Genomic DNA, 21,012 nt, shown 5'->3' with positions numbered 1-21,012 from the left:
GAGCTGAATAATTGGACATATACTTTTGTACGTATATACTTATTAGACTTTAGGAACCGTTTGGTACTAACCCATTTTTTGATAATTTTGTGGAATGGATCCTTTTTGCTTAACTACGTCCAATTTGCCTAATGTTATGGTAACAGTTTTATATCACAAATTGAAAGTAAATTGTTGGACTGGTCCAAAATGATTACCAATTTTTTAAGAGGCAGTAATAATGAAGATACATTTTTAAATGTCTAATGCCTAGAACAAAAAACTATGACAATGAAGTTAACATTAATACGTTAAACGCCTTATTGGGACGTTGATTCGGACAAACGCAAACTAAATTTAACTTAAAAGTTACAAGCAAAAAGTATAAGTTCTCTTTGCTTGTTGGCGACGCTCTTTTTTCAATTTTGTTAGTATTGAGTTTTTTGCTTCTACCACAGCAGACTGCTATACAACATGTGTTGTGGGAGTACAATGTAAAAAAAATATACATTTAATATTATTTCAGAGCTTCCAAATTTGTCAACCCTCATATACTAATTTAGCTATGTAGCAGTCAAAATTCATACATACACTATAAATTTGTTCCCTTGTCCTACTGATAATGAAAGAAAAAACTGACAAAATTTATAATTAAATTTCTGTCTGCGTTTGTCCGAATTGACACTCATCTGTGTTAAATAGTGAAGCATTTCTATAGTAAATGTTTGTTTATTGGTTGTCCTTGGTTGAGGACTTACGCCGTCGTTTGACGGCGCGTTTTGGTGACAATCAATCAGACTCCTTCTTGGCTGGTGGCTCATCCTCTGTAACAATACGAAATACTCATTTTAACACTTAATCTTTTAGAAAATATAATTGCTTGTATTGTTTGTGAATGCTTTAAAACAAAAGCTCAATATGATCAAGTTACGGCCATGGTCACACAAGCAAGTCATTACAAAAACAATAATCAAACTACTCATTGTTTTGTCTACAATAAACAGGTAAATAGTCAAATATAAGATCCATTCAGTATTCTTTTTTTCATGTTCAAATAGTGTTAAGGCGTATCAGAATATTGTTTTTAACATCACACTTGATTTAACTGCGTAAGGTACAGTGTTTAATCTATTTGCTTCGATACACTTTCCGTTTCAACCTGTACATTTTTTTATTGCATACATTGAAAAATCCACAGAAGAAAACCTATATATCTGATGACCTCCGTGGTCGAATGATTTGCACACTGGTTTTCATGATGTCGCCATCGCTGAGGTCCCGGCTTCGATCCCCGGTCGGGTTAATGTAGAAAACTAACTTTTCTATATTGTCTCGGGTCTGGGTGATTATTATATTTAAAATACCAAATCCAACTTGAGAATGTAGGGTTAAAAAGCAACTCAGCAATGATGGTGAAGGTGTATGAATATCATTCCATTGTATTATTTGCTGTGATAGACACAAAAGGGTGGGACAGAGACATGTTAATATTACTTTTAAAACGATGCATATCTTTTTTCCCTGATTTGTCACAGAGCAAACAAAAAATGGAAAGGGTCTGGTACTCACGTTTAGTCTCGTGGTGAGGCGGCGGCGCGGGATGCGCGGCAGGTGGGGGCAGCTGCTGCGGAGCCGGGTGGGGATGAGGTGGTTGGTGCGGGTGCGGGGCGTGGTGGGGACCCGGGTGAGGTGGTTGGTGCGGGTGTGGGGGCAAATGTGGTGGGTGTGCGGACAGGTGAGGCGGGTGAGAGGGGTGCGGCGCCGCGTACGGGTCGGCGGGTGGGGCACCGGGTGCGGGCGGGTAGTAGTGCGGATACCCGCCCGGGAAGTTGCCGTAGCCCGGGTAGTAGCGTCCGCCGTAAGGCGCACCGTAGCCGCCCACTGCGGACACATACAATGTTAATCACACATGGAAGCCGCGGAAGCATGGTTGGTTAATATTGTGAGATGGATATTATTATGGAGTACGGTACCTGGTGGGGGCGGGCCTCCATGGGGGGCGCCCGGGTGGGGAGGGGCGTTGGGGTTTGGCGGCATCATCATAGCTGGAATTACAATATTAAAATTAAATGCAGAATGGTTAGTTTTTTTTAACTTGATGTGCAAGCTGTAAGCTCCAGGCTTGTAAGAATTGCAATACTACCATTTAAGTTCACCACAAAATCAAAGCAAAAGGATGTTTCTCGGTCTTGTATCATGATTTACAAAAATTTGCAATGAGGTCAATGCTTACGATGGTGCTGCGGCGAGGGCATATGCTGCCCTGGGGGCGGCGGGCCAGCCGGCGGAGTACCGGCCTGTGGCGGTGCACCAGGACCTGGAGGGACACCAGCGCTCGGAGGTCCAGACGGGACTCCCGGAGGACCAACGAGAGGGACACCGCCGTCTTTCAAATCTGGTCTGTTGTCTTGAAGCTTTTCTTCTTTGCGTTCACCTGAATTTCATATTAAGCCCCATTATACTATTCACAATAATATTACTTTGACGACCTCCACAGCTCAAACGTTAGCACTATGAACACTTGATGAGAAGTACTGGGTTCAATTTCCGGTGTTTTACAATTTAGGAAACGAACTTGTCTAAATTGATTCTAACCTAGGTGTTCTGGATAGTGCCCAGTAGTTCGAAAATCATGTGCTCATAGTATAGGGTATTCTTACGGTTGAGACCAGGTAATTGGTGTTTTTGTCTTTTTCGTTCTTATTGCACAGACATAAAGCCTTTTCTGACTCAAATAAGTGTGATAGCTCCCGTAATGAAGAAAATCAACAAACGAACAGCAAGTGACAAGAAAGCAAATAAATAAAATTATTGTTCACCTTCCCCATCAGTATGATTAGCTGGTCCATTGGCAGGCGTTTCTTTTTTCTCTTCAGAAGGCTGTTCCTTGCTGGCATCAGAGTCAGGTTTGGCTTCTGACGTGGAGATTTTGTCCACCTGTGTCGGTCCGTTCGTCTCTGGTTTTGTTTGTGCCGAATCTTGTTGCATTGGCTACGCGATAGCATTGGAGGGTAATTAATTTATATCATCTTCATTATCACGAATGGACATAACTTACTAATACGACGTAAGTTATTTATACAGTTCGATCCAGAATTTAATGTTGTACGTTATGATATACACAATTATTTTTTAATTAGTGATGTTAAGAAACAGCGCAATCTTCACAATTTAGGCGACAATTACTCGTTATTCGCCGTGAAATTAGTATGACGAAAACCAGAACAGATTTTTACAACGCAAAGGAAACTTCTGTGGAAAATGTCACTTATGTGGTTTTACCTTTAACAGACGACACAATCATAAGTAATCATAAAAAAACACATTTGCCACCTTACTTATTTCTGCCACCTAGCAGTAATGTCAGCATTACTGTGTTCCGGTTTTGAAGGGTAGCTGGTGAAATGACAGTCACCTGAGACTTGTCAACTTCGGTCTTAGGGTGCTTGTATGAATTTTAGTATTGTTTTATTCGTGTCAATACCCAGCAGCGGGAGGTATACGAGAAATGAATGTAGGTAACAAGCTCTGACCTCGTCCTTTCGGTCGGCGTTGGCGGCGCTAGGCGCCAGCGGCGCGTGCGGCGGCTGCGCGGGCGCTGACGGGTGCAGCGGGTGTGTGGGGTTCACGCCGCGGCGCATCGCTTCTAGCGCTCGTTCCACCATGCGACCGAAGGTCTCTTCGTCTACCGCTGGCTTGCAATGCTGGAACGGATGACAATTAATTGTTTAAACAATATAATCCTTACTAAGTGGTTGTTTTGCTAGTTAAAAATTAATTTTCGTAACGGTTACTATGCAACTAAAATTAAGTTTACATTATACAACTATAGTTATATAAGGGCGAAGTACATTGCAAATTTGCAAAGCCTTGAACATCACTGTAAAGCTGCCTGCTACAGGATATACATATCACGGAGAATGTGCGATGTAATTGAAAATTTAATTCCGCCTTTCCCATCCCATCATCGTGAGGTTAGACATATTATGGAGTTGCAAGCCTATGTTGTGGACAATCTAAAGATTCTACTATCGCTTCATGTAGAAGCGATCGTAGAATCTTTAGATTGTCCACTATTATATTATATATTTACGCAGACTTGTTCACCGAACACTATAACCTTGAGCCTTTTCAAGGCGAGAGTAAATAGGCTTTATTTACGTGCGTTTGACAATAATAACGCACAAACTCATAGCTCGGCACTGGGGACACCCTGTATCACCACAGATTACACCTAAACTTACGAGAAATAAATATAGACCATACAAATATTTCTCTCAGCCCGGGAATCGAACCCGGAGACATCTGCGTGGAGGTCTCAGTATATGCAGTATATATAGTAACAATGGCCATGGAGCCAGTTAAATATCGTCGACCTAGTCATCGCTTTCCATCAGGTGAGATGCGAGGGCTAAATGCACACTTATTCTCTTATAAAAAAAACAATAGAACTAATTTCCGGCCTCAATAAACGTCCCTGAAACCCTAATTACAAAAACATCAACACCATCTCTATTTCAAAAACACACATTCGTCTTCTTCGTCAAAAATAAACAAGCAAAATGAAGTTTTATTACCATCCTAACTACTAGAACAATAGTTTTCAAACAGCAGGCAATGTACTCCTACAACAAACATTATTGTGCTTAAAAGGGGCCTCCTGATATTGTAAAATCAAAACTGTTAAAAAATGAACTATAACTCATTATTTTGGGTATTTTTTTAAGATTTTCGCCTCTCCCATGACGAAGATAAAATTTGAACTTTAAAATGCAAGCCGTATTCCCCGGCTACGGCACAATCCGCTGGGTCCAGGGAATCAAGTTCAAGAGCCGGCAAAAAGTACGAGCCGTACTAAGCAGTACGGCTTCCTGAATTTATGATTGAAGCGACACGTTTATTTATTTATTTATTTAAGGACAGCCAGTGGTAGATACAATAAATCTCAGGAATAATGAAGACTTAAAAATACGTTTAATTCTAATTGCACTACCTGTAGGTGCCACAACATAAAAAGAAAATTTAAGCAATGACAGGGGGTACAAATGGAATATAAACAAAAAAAATATTCTAATTATTATTAAGTAAAGATATATATAGATATATAGAATAAAATAAACATTATGAGTTACGCCCAGGTGGATTCATTCGTATTTTAGATTTAAAAACATGGAGCGAATCGTTGAACGCATCTATTGTTTGATCAAGCGCGTTAAAGCTTCTTGACAATCTAGCGATAGCGGAGTGATACTTAAGGTTGGTCCTAGAAGGTGGCGGATGGAATAGTGCGACCGGGTAACGGGGCATCCGGCTTGAGACGCGGATTTTAAATAATTGTAAAAGAGGAGGGCAATCTATTTCGTTTCTCAGGGTTTTATACGTGAAAACCAGGTCTAACATACGTCTGCGGTCAGTTAAACTCTCCATTTTGAAATGCTCTAGTTTATGTATAATAGGTTGGGAGTTCATTAAATTTCTACACGTGTTTGTAAGATGTGAAGGCGACCACACAATACTGCAATATTCTAGAGTACTTCTTACATAGGCGTTGTAAATGGTTATTTTCATACTGGGATTTTTAAAAACTTTACCATTTCTCATGATGAAACCAAGCAGTTTGGAAGATTTGGCTATTATTTTATTGAGATGTGGTAGAAATGTAAGCTTACTATCAAAAGTAACGCCCAAGTCGCGTATTTTATTGTATTCCTCCAGAACTTCACCATCAATATTGTAAACCGTGGCAATTACGTCATGTTTACGAGTGAATTTGCTATAAAAACATTTCCTACTATTAACGGACATATCGTTACATTGACACCAATCAAGGATGTTGTCCAAATCATTCTGAAATAACAAACTATCCTTCAGAGTTTTAACTGTTTTACATAGTTTAAGGTCGTCTGCAAAAAGAAATACTTGGCTATTATTAACAACAGAGGGTGTCGTTTATGAACAAATTGAAAAGCCATGGACCGATATGTGATCCCTGCGGAACTCCCGAACCAGCATCAAAAGCCATTGATTTGTAGCCTTTTAAAGCCACGTGTTGTTGGCGATTGCAATTGGTATGATGTAAACCAATCCAGCAACTCACCACAAACACCATATTGCCTCAGCTTGCCAATCAGAATGTACGTACCCTATCAAAAGCTTTAGAGAAGTCCGTATAAATAGCATCGACTTGGTGGCCCGCATCCACGACATTTACGAGATAGTATAATCAACTAGATTAGTGTTGGATGACCTTGACTTCACGAATCCGTCACAATAATCCAATCGTCTCAGGCTCAATTTACATTGCGGCGGATCATGCACGATCATTCTCGAGCATGCTCGAGAATTGCGTGGAAGATTTTAGCTCGTATCTAGGTTGTACGGTACACAGTTGACCATAAAGTTCATTGTGCTATGTACAATATCGTTAAAAAATTTCGCTTGCATTCCGTTCCGCCACAATATAAATAAATAAAATAAGAGCCTTAAGGTGTTAGCGAGTCTGGCTGGCTTTAAGCCATTTACGGACAGCACAATTATTGATATTGTTTAATTAATGTTATAGCCATTATAACGCTAAGCTCTTATGTGTACATAGTGAAAATCGGTTCAATGTTCTTCATTTATTTTAGTGACGCAATACCATGAAATATAAAACTGCCACTTTAGTTTTAACAGATTCTTTGCCACTTGACTACGTCTTCTTCTTTGTTTTCTATTTTCTTCTTTTTATATTGTATTATGACGTGATATAAAAAAAGGTTTTTTTTTCATTGAGGTCACGTAAATTGTGTTTTGTAATATAATTTTTTTTTATAAAAAAACCTCCAAGTTTTGTGGAATTATAGCGTTTTGCTAAGTTTTATTGAAATGGGTAACAGAAAATGGATGAAATCAATAAACCTCCTTCATCCCCTAATTTGCCACACTCAGAGGTATATTTTCTTCAAATTTGAGTAGTTTAGTAGTTGAGTAGTCCCTACTGAGGTACTCTTTTTCCAACAAATCACCGAAATCGGTTTACAAATAAGGGTGTAAACACGGAACATATAAAACAGTCAAATTGAGAACCTCCTCTTTGTTCGAAGTTGGCTAAAAAAAGAATACCTTCTTCAATTCTTCCTGGAATGCCTCGCTGCTCTCGATAAATTTCCGTTTCTTGGCTTCAAACTTCTCCTCAATCTGCTGCAGTTCGTCTTCCAGCTTCTTCTGGTGCATCGTAAGCGATTGAACTTGTTTTTTCAATATCTAGAATTTTTATAAAATATAATTGAACAAGGTGCACGAAGTTTAATAATATCATGGAGGTTCTTTCCATTCCTATGTTCCTTATAGAAGTGGCCCATTTATAAAAATGAATTAAAACTATAAAGGAGTTAATATACATTGTCTTAATACCTAACCCAAAATATACTTAATCCTCTTCTCTTAAACTACTACGAAATTTACCATGAGCTTTTCGGTGAACAGACGTCGAAGATAGTTTAGAATCCTCGGAAAACGCATGGCGGATATATCCTAAACCCTCGTCTGAGAGGAAATCCGTGTCCAACATTGGGACGTATGCATGGGTTGATGGTTAATTGTATTATACATTTATTATATAATAGAACGAACAGGCATGTATTATGCAAGAATGAAGCGAGGAACACGTATTTTTTATTATAATTTAACATAAAAAATTACAAGGAATAATTATTTTGATGTTTTTTTTTCAAATGCGGTAGCACCCCCTGCACAAAAATAATAAATTTACACGTGTCCTCCTCTGAGGGGAAAAAAATAATGGTCACGTTATACAATACCTGCATCCTGGCGGTGGTGACAACAGAACGCACGTCAGGCACAACGGTGTCGGAAAATATCTCGTTAATGAGCCTATGGTTGCGTAGGTAGCGCGCGTACGCTACGTGCTTTACAGACAGACCCTCATCTTGATCTGGAAGTATCATTGGCCCAGTGGTTACACTTATCCTAGGTATTATTGGATTTTCAATTCGGGACTTAATCACGTATAAAAACATATTTTAATTACCTCGACCTTTCGGACGTATTGCAACGCCCATGGTCTCGAAGGGACTTTAAATCAAAGTATTATCCAAGGTTCTATTCTCAGTAGGATCAATTTGCGAAACGAAGTTTGCTAGATTAGTTTTGATCTGAGTGTAGCGCTCTGGTGTTAATTTGAGACTAGTATCTCTACCATGAATTTACTGTGACAGGTATATAATAATAATAATAAATAAATTATAACGCACACACTCAACATAGCCCCGCACTAGGGAAACCCTGTGTCGCGGGTGCCATGGACACACATATAGACAACCACAAATTACACCCAAACTCACGAGAGAAATAATTGTAGGCCATACAAATATTTCTCCCGGCCCGGGAATCGAACCTGGGACCTCTACGTGGCAGTCCGGCATGGTAACCGTTCGGCCACCGAGGCAGTCTTATATATCGAGTAGATAAATTTTCGCGATTGTTACACATAGGAAATGAAACTATTTTTTACGGGTCCCATGGTCAGTCAGCCATGGCCATGAGTCCTGTAAAGGGCCCTTAATGTTGGTTAATTTGCAAGAACAAATATGCGCGATTTAGATCGGAAAAAAAGTTTCATTTCCTATGTGACAGTTCTTGAAACAATTTTCCTTTTTATTCTACAGGTCCCATAGTCATGGCTGACTCGGCAAGCTGTGAACATGGGACCACGGGACCTGTAAACAGCCCCAAAACATTGGTTTATTAGAAAAACAAATTTAAGCTATTTAGATCCGGAAAAAAAACATTTCCAACCTGTGAAAATTTTAGAAAGTCAATCCAACAATATCTTTCATCCTTCGAATAGCTGTCATTCTGCATCTCTATTGTTTGTTTATATGTGACCTTAATGAAAAATAATAGTGTATATATTGCTTTGTAGTCTGTGCTTACCTTCCTCATCTTCAGCCGGCTGTATATCTATTCTTCGATCCTGTTGCTGCTGGTCCTTCTGAGAGCTTCCCTTCTTGTTAGAGCTCTCCTCTTCCAAATTGCCTACTGTTAACACAACACCGCTATTGTAACCCTGTTCACATTGATATAAAGCAGAATTTCCAACGTTGCTTGTTTTATGTAGTTATAGCACTAGCAACTTGAATACAAGTTGTATTATTGAAGATTAAGTGCATGGCAATGTAAGTATTTTAAGGCATCCCTAGTTTAATGGATATAACTTACAAATTTTACATAAAGCTCACATATTTTAGTTTTTTTATTGCACCATCTGATTGTTATTATTGTCTAAGTTTATCCTGTCTCAGAAATAGTCTGGAAGATATTGCTATAAAAATACGGTAGCCAGTTGTTACCCTGTTTTTTTGACATTTGTTTGTTTTGTATTTGATCTCGAGTGCAATAAAGGATATTTAATATTGTATTGAATTCTATGATTGAATTATAAACATAAAATAGAACTTGAAATTTTATATCAATGTAAGTAAATAATTATTTTCCGTGAAAATTCTAAGTAGATTCGTGATAAAGGAAACGATATTTGAGGACCACTAAGTTATGTATGTACTTCGAAAATATCCATGTAGGTACCTCGAATATATCTGTGTACCTCGAAAATATCTGTGAACCTCGAAAACCTCTAAAATACAAATTGGTATTTCATATTGACAGTGCAGCTGACTTAGCAACTACAAGTGCTAAGTCAGCTGTCAGCAAATATAGTCTCATAGCACTAGTGAAACAAATTAGAACCTGTTAAACTATTACCAATAGTGCGTTTTGGCAACAAACATGTAACATAATTCAAAAGTTTTTGAATTACATTTATAAATAACAGAAAATTATTCAAAATATAATATTTGACTTCCTTTAACGTAATTCAGTGTATTAAAATTCGATGTAATTTTCATAACATTGAATTCTAAACGATAACAAGTTTAATTTGGACGCGCAGGTGTCGCGAAGTTTAAAAAAATTTCTTCTACAGGCCTACCGCTTAACTGAGTTGGTTCTTGAGGTAGTTACACGGTGTGAGAGGAGTGACAGTTTCCGTAACCGTCATGTCGCGCTGCACACAGGATAATTTCAGCAACATTTATCTGACTATATTCAATAACAAGTTGATTGAATAAAGTGCTAAATGGCTTGTCTATTTATTTCGATTATGTCTATGTATGGAATTGATATTATATTTGTGAAATTAGTCCACTAGTTTGTTATAATTATTAATACAAAGGTCGAACACTTAGAAAAATTCGAACCGACGTCTTCTAGCAAACCGTGACACTATGCCAACTGAGCCACGGGACGAAACAGTGGACCTCACGAATTTTATTCCCTGACTTCACCTCACATTTTCCATGTGCTTGTTGTCGGATCTTTTTATTTGGCTTTCAACGACATTTTATACATAGCGCCATCTATGAGAAACCTATTAGAGTATTTCGTCACTCAGTTAGGTAACTTTACAACTACGTTTTAAGTTTTTAATTATTACCGTTTTACATAACAACAATTGAATGATTTGATAGGCACTTTTTTCAATAAACTTTTTAACATCGTCAGAAATCTTGTTGAAATAATCCCGTGTGTAGCATGACATAACTGTTACGCAAAGTGTCATCCTCAGCAACCGACTCAGTTAAGCGGTAGGCCTGTACTGACATTATGAACATTGATATCATACGTCAACACTAGCGCCATCATTTCAGGGTTCAAAATAAACTTGCCAGTATTTTTAAAAAACACAAACAGACACAACACATAAAACAGAGTACAAAAGAGTTAATTTGTCGGTATTCGAGTGTCACATGCGTTTCAATGTGCTTACATCATGCTCAACCAATATAATAATTATGACAAATTTTACTTAATTATTACAGTATGCAAATCTAAAACCCAAGCTTACGAGTTTTACAGAATCAATAGAATATAACTGTTATTAAGAAAAGTCTTTAATATGACAAGACTTCCATTCGATTGTCAACCATATACGAAAAGGTTAAAGTAATATTTTCACTGAATAGTCTGTAGTGTTCCTTATTGAGATGTACGTCATTTAAATAACATCATTATTTAATGCTCTGGCCACATAGAGGCGTCATTCGTCAGGATTCACATGAACTCGTACATTACAAAAATTCCCGCGCGCGGAATGCTTCGGCGGCCGCCTGTGTAGCCTGAGCATAAAACCCGGTTGAGGTCACAAGCCTAAGGCCGCAAAATCAGAGCGGCGGCGAAGTGTTCATGCGTTTAATTCAAAGTGCATTGTGGCGTGCAGCGGATTAGCCCACATAGGACCTATTCCGGAACGATCTATAGTCGTAAAGTTACCTATTCGCAGTAGGCCTCATTCCCTAAAAATGCCCTATTCTACTTAAGACTTAATCGTACAAAGTTTATTTAAAAAAAACTTATTCCAGCATTTTTTATTTGCGAATGTAGTCCTTCCGGGAAGTGTCGTGTCATAAGTAAAACACCACTTGTATATGCGTGACGCACCGCGAAAACGCTTGGTCAAAAACACCTTAATGCATTTATTTAGCGAACCAGCGTGCACGCTAACTACACCACCCCGCTGTTCCACTGGAAAACACGCATAACTGCACAAGTCTGTATGGTTAGTAACGGAAGCATGTACTAGTGATGAAAGAGACTCAGTCTTTTAAGGCGTTTTATAACGACTTGACTCCATTTTACAGGATTCGACTCTAAAATTAAGACTGGGCGGTTCGAGTTTTTATTAATAAGACTCAGTCGTTATACTAAAAGACCACTTGAAAGACTTAAACGACTCGAGTTGTTTGCAAAGGTGTTATATCTATTTTATGTCTTATTAAGCCCGAAGTTTATAAATGAAAATGACATAAGTAGTATGTAGTAAATAATCACGTTTATTTACCTTGTGGGTAGAAATAAAATCACGCCATACGGCTCATGACTCGAGACTCCCGAGGCTATAAGGCGCCAGTCGTTTTAGTCCTATAAGTCTTAAGCTTCCTAGGGTTAAAAGACTTCGACTCGAATTAGACTTCAGTTTTAGTCTTATGACTCAAGACTAGAGGGTTAAAAGACTAGACTAGTCGTGAGGCGTTGAAAGTTAGTCGACGTTTTTTAAAAGGCCTTAAAAGACGTCGAGTCGAGACGAGTCTCTTTCATCACTAGCATGTACGCTCAAATTACGACCAGGTGCACGCCCGACTGTTGCGAATTAGCGGCCTCAGACGCACGTTGAGCGCGGAGTTTACAACTACACGAATAAGTAGCACGCACTTAACGTGTGTCAGTATGTTAACATCTACTTACGAATAAACTTATATAGTTATAAGCGCGTGTTACCGAAACGCGCGTCTAACGCTTGTCATGTGAACCAGTCCTATTACACTTATAGAATATCACTGTGCAACCTCCAACGACTAATAACTTTATAAACTAGTAAACTTTTAATTGTAGTAGCGAACTGATAAGTGGAAAAATAAGTTACATAATACATTAGAATGTAAAGTTAATAACATTCGTTAAGTTCTGTAAAACTCCTTTCATTGTGAGGGTGACGTGTTCATTGGAACAAAACCCTCTTCAAAAAATAAAGATTAAAAAAAAAAGTTCTGTAAAACTCGAATAAATCTGGATTTTAGAAAATAACATAAATATTACAAATTGTCATGCCTGATCAGAAGTTCCGTCGGAGTATTCATGTTGCAAAATGTCCAGTCACAAATAACATCAAAATAACATCTGTAGACGATAAAAAAAGCTCGCGCGGTAAAAAAATATTTTTAATTTATTAAAAAGGGTGAACTCAACTGGGCAACTATGTTTCCCAAACAAATATCGTTACTTTCCTGAAGTATTAGTTACGACTAGTTTTAGGCAAATTATGCAGGGCATCGTAATTTTGGTTTAGCACTTTACATCTTGAGTTGTGGTAAGATATTACAACTATTCGTTAATATAAAGATTCATGTTCGTAACCAACTCGACATCCCGCTGCTGAGTGCGGATCGCCCTTAGGAGAAGATTTAGAACGCAGTTCGCCAGGATGATCAAAGCCGGATTGCGAACATCACACGTTTTCTAATGATTGTGTACTTTAGGTCTGGAGGTTTCATTACTTTCTTTTACAGTTGACTAGAGCATTGTACTAAACATTCATTAATGCGCTTAACTTTAATTTATTGTCATAGGCATATGCACACGTTGGTATCTCAAATGAGAAGCCACCGCTCTTAGAAAAAGTTATGTTACATTATACTAATCGTGGTGGAGAATGTTCACTTTTGAAAGTTGACTAAGGTCGTAATAAAAAAGAATAAACACGAAAAAAAGTTTCAGGTCACGACTAAAATGTCAGTCGAGGAACTAATAATACATACAAAAAAATATAACTTAAACTAAGCTAACCCCTTTTATTGTAACACTATTCATTCTAAATAAACTATAGCACCATCTATGAGCCAATATCGGCATATCGTACCTACTAACATTAATACTACCTACTACATAATATATTCTTTTTTATGTTGTGGCAACATTGCTAACGCTTCCTTTTTTAAAAGTATATCGAGGTTTTAGTGATGCCATCTTCTACGTTGACAAAATGAATGAGGAACGAAATTATGGTATTCAAAATTCGAACGTTTTGTGACTGAACTTTTTGCCAATAACCGACTGTGCATTCTCTTACCTACGGCCTTGTTTTTCGCGGCGATATAGGCGAGGTACGCGGGCGAGTTGTGGTACGCCTTCAAACTCTTTTCGTACTCCGACTAGCGAGCCCGAGTGCAAATGAGGTGACGTGCATGGGGGACAAAATTAGCTTTTTAATGTGCCAGTTAGTCACAATAACATTACGTGCTGTACAAACGAGACACAAGACTTATTTCGGATGATCGACTCTTTGACTCGAATAACAAGGAGCCATATACACTGTGAAATTTATAAAACGAACTATAACTTCGACCAAGCAAAATGGCGACTTAAACAAGTTTTTCGTATACAAAGTTATATGTAAAATACTAAAAACCTCGTAGGACTATATTATTAACACCATAAACAACTTTTCTTTCACATGTTTTTATTACGTACAAAAAGGGTTTGTCCCGACAAGTACTGCCAATTTACCTATTTCTACTGGCAAGCAGTAATAGTCACATTACTGTGTTCCGGTTGTGAAGGGTAAAGGTGCTGGTGAAATTACAGGCACATGAAACTTGTCAACTTGTCACAGGATGTCGGGCGCAGTGGCAGTGCCGTTTAGGTCTTTGTGATTTAAAACTCTTGAGTGGTACCGCAACTGTTAGGGACAGGCGTGTCGCTCTCCACCCGGCACACGACTTGTACATCCCGTCACTTAGTGTTATATAAAAATATAAATATTTAAATAGATCGCTCTAAATGGTTGATAACACTGCGCGGTAGCATAAGATAGCACCCACTACTAACATTATTTTTATGAATGACAGCATGCAGGCGTTGCTAAAAAATACAGATCTAAAGTGTCAGATAGTACAACAAAAACGTAAAAGTTTATTATATATTATTTTTGTTAAAATTATGCTTCGTAAAAAGTTGTTGCTTATGATGTTAGTAACATACTGCCCTTAGAACGAAAAAGGGCACAACTGATCAATAATCAGATGTTTTACAACAAAAAGTCATATTTCACGTTTACTACGTTAAAAACGCTAGTATCAAAGCATTTTATTTAGAAATGGTCCGAATTATGGCCTTATTATAATACCACAAAAAAGGCACAACAGCTTACAATTTGTGCTCTTTAGTTCTATTCATGAGTCAAATATTAAAAGTCACATTTAATTAGTTATGCCCTTTGTATGCAGTTATAATATTTCTTATTTTTTTCGTACTAAGTTAAGAAACAAACTATTTTTAAAAACGGCTGATTGAAATACAATGAAAGTTTCTGTATAAAACATGTACAAAACATACACATTTATAACAAACATGTATTTCATTTATCCTTTTTATCAGAAAAACCTAACAAAATATTTAAAGACATGTATCTCCGCATTTAGAATTCGCTACGTGTGCCTTTCTTTCTTCCAAAAGAAATAAAGTCCTGTGAGGTTAGTGTTTTACAAAAAACCCTGTATACAAAACGAAGTTTGCCTAAGTTTAAGTAAGAAATTAAACGATTCAGATTAATTTATTTCTCAAATATAATGTAACAGTATAAATTGCACTAAATGTATAAGAAATTATATTGGGATCGTCAAACAAAAATGAAAAATACACAACAATTATAAAATTAACAATTCATTCATAATAACATCGTTGTCATTAAATTATGTATTCAAATTAGAGGAAATAGTACAAAAGTATGTAAATGCGACAAAAATGAATATAAATAAAATAGAAGGTACTCAATACTGTTACATTTTATTTTCAGGCAGACACTCATAGTAAGTGGATTCGCGAGTTTTTTCTGCAAGTGCCATACTTAGCCAAAGTTCGTTTTATAAACTTCATCTTAAACCTTTGCCCAAACATTTCTTTCTATTGGGTGATGTCACGTGCGTGTAATTTTCTTTCTATTGGGAGTATGTCACGTGCGTGTAATCGTTGAAGTAATGTAACAAATTTAATAATTTTAATTTAGTTATTATTAAATAAGATGGAGAAAAGGGGGGTGGGGCGGGCAATAGTCGTCGTGTAAAAATTTCCTTGTCAATAAAAATGACGTCAAAAATAGAAAAAATAATTTAAAATAATGCAAATGTAAAATAAAATGTTAGTATCAAATTTGTCTCAAATCGATTCTCGTTTGTACAAAGCACAACAGTGTAAATGCATAATTGTTCAGTGTACTATTGAATACAAATTATATGATGAACAAGACAGTTTTTGCTACTACCTGTTATTTTCAAGTGCAACAATTTGTCCATACTGTGAAAACTCCTTGCTAAGAAGCTGTCCTTCATTAAAGCCTACATTGACCAGAGGGCTGGCTGCCTCCGCCAGGATAATCTTAGCCACTCAAAGAGGGAAACAATGCCAGCAGTCAGCAGCAGCAGCCCTAAATAAATTTATTCTTTCGCTAACTAGATGAATGAAGGTACGAATTATTTCTTTTCTTCTATATTAAATCTATTTACTATACTATTTATTTGATTACTTAAATCTTGAGATAAAGAAATGAAATATATTGTTTGTATTATTATGATACACAAAAATGACTAAAATGTTTTCTATCTACATATTTTTGTTTGGTTTTCTAGAATTACCGTCAAATATAGTGGGGCAACATTACCGTTTTCTATACAGTTTATTACCAATCGAAGTGTATGTAAATAATATCTATAAATGGTGAAGCTGTGTCATGTAAATGAAACAAAAATGTCGTGAAACATACAGTGGTTCGGACCCTTCTAACCCTTGTTATTTGGCAGTGGAGTGAGAGCGTGGGATTATACACAAATGGGCCCTGTGACAACAGACAGAGGGTTCAAAATACCTCGCGATTTATGCGCCAACCATTGTATGTAGGCAGGCGATGATTGGTATGCTTTCAACATTTCTGTGTACTGCGCCTAATTCACAAAATTAAAATGTTATTTTTTTTGTTGCATAATATAAATTGTGGTTAAATTATACTTATTTACCCTTTCAATAATTTTTGTTATAAGCCCAGAGATACAAAATCATTCTGATGACAAAACAATAATTTAATAAAAAATTGGAACCAAACTTTCTAATAAAAAATGATATATAACCTAGCATTCCTGATTTAATTGAGATATTATGACAAATATAATTGATTAAGATAAAAAAAATAGAGCACAATATTAATTAACTTAAATGCATACCTTCTCTGCCTCATATTCATCGACAAATGCTGCCTTTTCAGTTTCAGGCAAGTCTCTCCACATACCACCAATAATTCGACCTATCTCCCATAGCTTCAGGTCAGGATGAGCAGCCTTTACACTGTCCCATACTCGCCGGGAATAACGCATGTAGGGCATTAGGGGTTTCTCTGGAGGCTTTGGAGGTTTGGGAAGACTGGCACCCTGAAATGTGGATATGCAGGTGTTATTTATGAAAGTCAAATTTAATTTTAAAACTACATTAATGCAGATCAATTTTATTTCTGTTTGTCTTATTTTGACAATCTGCAATTTGTACTTAAACCATAAACACATATTGGCTACAGAATGTAGAATTCTCCATTCTAAAAAAACTATACTTCAGTCATTCATTTCATTATAGATCCAGTATCGACGACTTTTTCAAATTCAAGCCATCGTAATTATTGTCAATCACGGATCAAACACATTTATGTGCTGTACTACAGTTCGGACTTACAACTTTTAAGTGTTAATATCCCCTATTTGATAATTGGTAATTAAGATAGAAACATTGGTGCAATTCGTTTAGGTAATTAGTGGTTTAGCCATTGTTCCAACAAGTGTTATTTTGCTTATTTTACATTCCATTTTTCTAATAGTTAATTATTAGAAAAATGGAATGTTGACTCTATTTGAACTGTGAATGTCCTTTACGAAAAGGGGTACTCACGGGAGCGCCACCCTTCCCGATCTTCTGCGGCTGGAATCCAGGATGAGAATGCACAGTAGAAACAAACGGACTCGTCTTATCGTCTTTGCCTGACTGGGCAGACTGCGCAGCACTGCCTGTGGTGGTGCGTCGCGCGCTTTCTGCACCGAAACGGGCCTGTTGCTGTTGACTCTGCTGCCACCCGTAGGCACCCGGGTGACCCGGATGGCCCGGGTGACCCATTGGGGGACCACCCTGGTATTGCGGGTGGTACTGGTATTGGTTATGGTGCGGCGGCGGTGCATTCATACCGCCTTCAAGCCAAGCAGCGGGGCGGCAATACAATGAAAGAAAAAACAAAAAAGCATAAGGGGATAGGACAGGAGAAGGATGAGGGCAAATAAAAGAAAATCAAATATGCACTAACATCTAACTTAATGAACAGAAATAAATGTTAAAAAGTTATCATTAGTGAGAGAAAGCGGTTAATAGCCAGATATGTTTTAGTAGGCTCTAATTCAGCACATAGTGAAGATGTTGGATAGAAAACAACAGTGATCATAAATGATGGTCATTTGTGATGTGAAAACTGGAAAATTTTGTGCATTACAATTTTAAATCCCCACAGATAACCTAAATCCAAACAGAATGAGCATGTGAGAACAAAATTTTGAACAAAAAGTAAAGTAAATCACATGGTGTCATTACCTTTCATCATACCGAAACTCATTGGGGGCCCCGCAATCATGTAGTCTGTTTCAACATAACAAAACATGAAACAAAACCAACATAAAGAGAACAATGTAAGTAAGTAATATAAGTAATAAACGCAAAAGGGTTAAAATTAAAAAGAAAAAGTATGTTACTTATGCAAACTGGTTGAAAAGAAGCAGAGAGTCATGCTGGGGGCTCATTCGCTGTTAGAAACCAGCACGAAACCAAGTCTCTCAGCCTTGCCAAGCTTGCAAAGGCATCAACTGAGTACTCTCTATGTTACACTTACTGTATAGTTAGTATCTAGATTACTAATTAAAAATAATAAAAAAAACACTATTTTCTCTACTGCTAATTCTATATGTACTTGTATTTCACTAAGTCTATACAGTGATTTCCGGGTAAGCAGTATTAAACGAGTATTTAAAGGAATGAATACAAACGCGGATTGCTCTGGGGGCTTGGCATCGACATGGATGTATTTTGCTTGTAATTATTTGGAGTAGCCATTGCTTGAGCACCCTGAAAAATAGATAAGTCTTATTGCTAATAACCCTGTTTGATTATTACAAGTCTTGCAAGTACAGTTAGAAGATACGAAGACGCCATGATTGTCCCCTTGGACAAGTCACAACGAAAACAACATTGAAAAAATCGTATAGAGTCAAGATATCACGGCATACAATTCCAAGCTGCTATATATTGTCCTTTAACAGTGTTTATAGATATGTAATTAGTTTGTCTTTCACTTGAAAATATGTAATATTCCAAAACGTAATTGAGAAAGTACAACGAAATTGAAACCGGCATTTTATTTTAAAAATTTCAAAGACAGCATAATTACGAAAAGCCGTAAAAGTATATTGAAGAAATTTTCACCTTACGCTTATGTGATATGACTAATTATATTAGCTCGACAATCTGAAAAAGTAAAATAATGAATTGAAATTTATAAACCCAGCGTCACTTTCTCAGGGCAACGCCGTCCACATCTTTTCGGCCATCTTGGATAACATGTCAGCTTGGCATACCGAGACTGTGTTGCTATTATATTAATTTTAACGTGCCGTTTACACCTTCGTACGACATGAGCATAATGTATACTAACCATGTCAGACAACTTTTGAATTCAACTTGACAGCCAGCATGATCGACTTAAAAATTTATCGAAACTATTTAAAAATGTGATTAAATTATTAATAAATTAATTGACAGCTGGAAGGTATACACGGAGCTAAGCGACGTTTTTGAAATTGATCAAAGGCGCCCTTAAAATTTGCAGATTTACAAATAAAACCTAACAGCTTCGGTTCATTAATAGAATGGCTATAAGAAAATAATTACTAATACAAAGATCGAACACCCGGCCGGATTCGAACCGACGTCTTCTAGCTTACCGTGCCAGACGCTATACCAACTAAGCCACGGAACGAATCAGCGGACCTAACGAATTTTTCTATGTGCTTGCGTCGTGTCTTTGCATTTTGTTTTTCAACGACTTTTTAGTCCTTTGCAGCTAGCAGTCCCGGCGAGAGATGTCGCTATTCACTGTATTTAAAATTTTTATTGAATTGATATTCAATTACCTATTTTTTGTGAAATTACTGCACTAATTTGTTATAATTATTAATTCAAACTAATGCCGACGGCCGTATGCCATCAGTGTGGTTGCGCCGAAGATAGGGCGCAACACACACTGCAGGCATGTCCGGCGTGGGAGAACCAGCGGTCGTCACGTACACAGTAGTAGGACACGACCTCTCCTTGCCAATCGTGGCTCGAGCTATGGTCGGTAGCGAGACGGCGTGGAGTGCTGTGGCCTATTTCTGCACTGATGTAATGTTGCGGAAGGAGGCGGCGAAACGGGAGCGAGAGGAAGATCCTTCTTCTTATCCTATGCGCCGCAAACGCTTGGGGCGCAGGCAGCTGGTTTATGTCCGCCAACTGCCGCCCTGAGAAAGAGTCCTGGGAGCCAAAAACGGGGGCTTTTGTCACCCATTAGATAAGGGTTCACGAGTTGAAGGGGGAATGGTGATCCCCAGGGGTGAGTCCGCGGTGGCGGACAACCGCAGACGGGGCCGTGGATCGTAAACCACGCGGCCACAGCCCCGTCACACGCGGGGTGTGGGAATACCCGGGGGTTTTCAGTAAGTAAGAGTCTCACATTACCACCACGTCTCTCCGTGACGCGGTGGTATCCATGACGGATATTCCCCCGGAGAATTGCCTATTCAAAATACAGCTCAGTCGATGAATTAGCGTGTTACGGCTGATCATCATTGAAATTGTTAAGTGTAGGTACACACAAAACCTTTATCTGAATAAAATAATGACAAATAGTGGATTACTGACATTTGGGATTAAGTGGAGCGCGACTGCGCGACGTCGCGATTTAATCCAGTAGTTGGCAACAATACGGAAGTTGGCAGAGTAGGTGACTGCAGGTGCCAAATTAGCAGGTGACCGCCGTGGACTATAACCGCAGAGAGGCATCCAGGACCTTGATTAGTAATTGATGATAGATACAATATACATAACTAGTTATCGATTTCATATACTTATTGAATGCATTTCACGTTACATACCCATAGTAGTATTTTATTACCTGAGTAGGTAATTTTGGTATCATTCAAGACCCTTTGGTAAAGAATCTACAAGGACGTGTCTCGCCTAACGATGATGATGAAATTTCGTCTTAGGTACGTGTAATTTTAACAAATTTACAATCTATATTTTATGTCTTCGTTTTCATTCTTGTTATTGTTAAGCTTTTGAAAAGGTAATTTATTTTGCGCCTAGTTA

General features: G+C 37.7%; 1 protein-coding gene across 7 annotated transcripts; it reads right to left on the bottom strand.

Moving 5' to 3' along the window:
- Positions 1 to 6: 6 nt before the first annotated feature.
- LOC113228805 (SWI/SNF-related matrix-associated actin-dependent regulator of chromatin subfamily E member 1) lies at positions 7 to 19,214 on the bottom strand. 7 transcript variants are annotated; one of them, XR_003310341.1, is made up of 16 exons: positions 19,090 to 19,214; positions 18,654 to 18,732; positions 18,205 to 18,249; positions 17,518 to 17,810; positions 16,806 to 17,009; positions 13,664 to 13,745; positions 8,917 to 9,021; positions 7,782 to 7,915; positions 7,084 to 7,224; positions 3,513 to 3,683; positions 2,799 to 2,970; positions 2,213 to 2,413; positions 1,953 to 2,024; positions 1,549 to 1,860; positions 703 to 803; positions 7 to 646 (listed from the first exon to the last, which is right to left on the bottom strand). XR_003310341.1 is itself a non-coding variant. In XM_026462197.1 (15 exons), exons 2-15 carry the CDS (start codon positions 18,718 to 18,720, stop codon positions 769 to 771), a joined length of 2,028 nt encoding a protein of 675 aa, XP_026317982.1. In that variant the 5' UTR covers positions 18,721 to 18,732; positions 19,090 to 19,214; the 3' UTR covers positions 7 to 768. The 7 variants fall into 7 exon arrangements, 5 of the variants coding, with proteins under 5 accessions (XP_026317982.1, XP_026317981.1, XP_026317984.1 ...); XR_003310342.1 differs by lacking the exon at positions 1,549 to 1,860; XM_026462197.1 differs by lacking the exon at positions 13,664 to 13,745 and adding an exon at positions 16,454 to 16,529 and having other exon boundaries at positions 7 to 803.
- Between the last annotated feature and the right edge of the window lie 1,798 nt (positions 19,215 to 21,012).

This window comes from Hyposmocoma kahamanoa, unplaced genomic scaffold (genome assembly GCF_003589595.1).
Source record: "Hyposmocoma kahamanoa isolate Upper Pololo Valley unplaced genomic scaffold, ASM358959v1 244, whole genome shotgun sequence".
In the NCBI taxonomy this organism is placed as follows: Eukaryota; Metazoa; Arthropoda; class Insecta; order Lepidoptera; family Cosmopterigidae; genus Hyposmocoma; species Hyposmocoma kahamanoa.
This window is presented reverse-complemented; position numbering and strand designations above follow the sequence as displayed.

What these genes read in the sequence shown, in the direction of transcription:
- LOC113228805 (XM_026462196.1), bottom strand. Translation starts at nt 18,720, where the DNA reads ATGGCTACTCCAAATAATTACAAGCAAAATACATCCATGTCGATGCCA. An exon ending in GCCCTCGCCGCAGCACCATC is followed by an intron (nt 2,025 to 2,212) that starts GTAAGCATTGAC and finishes TTGTAATTCCAG; the next exon opens with CTATGATGATGCCGCCAAAC. An exon ending in GCCTCACCACGAGACTAAAC is followed by an intron (nt 804 to 1,548) that starts GTGAGTACCAGA and finishes GTATTGTTACAG; the next exon opens with AGGATGAGCCACCAGCCAAG.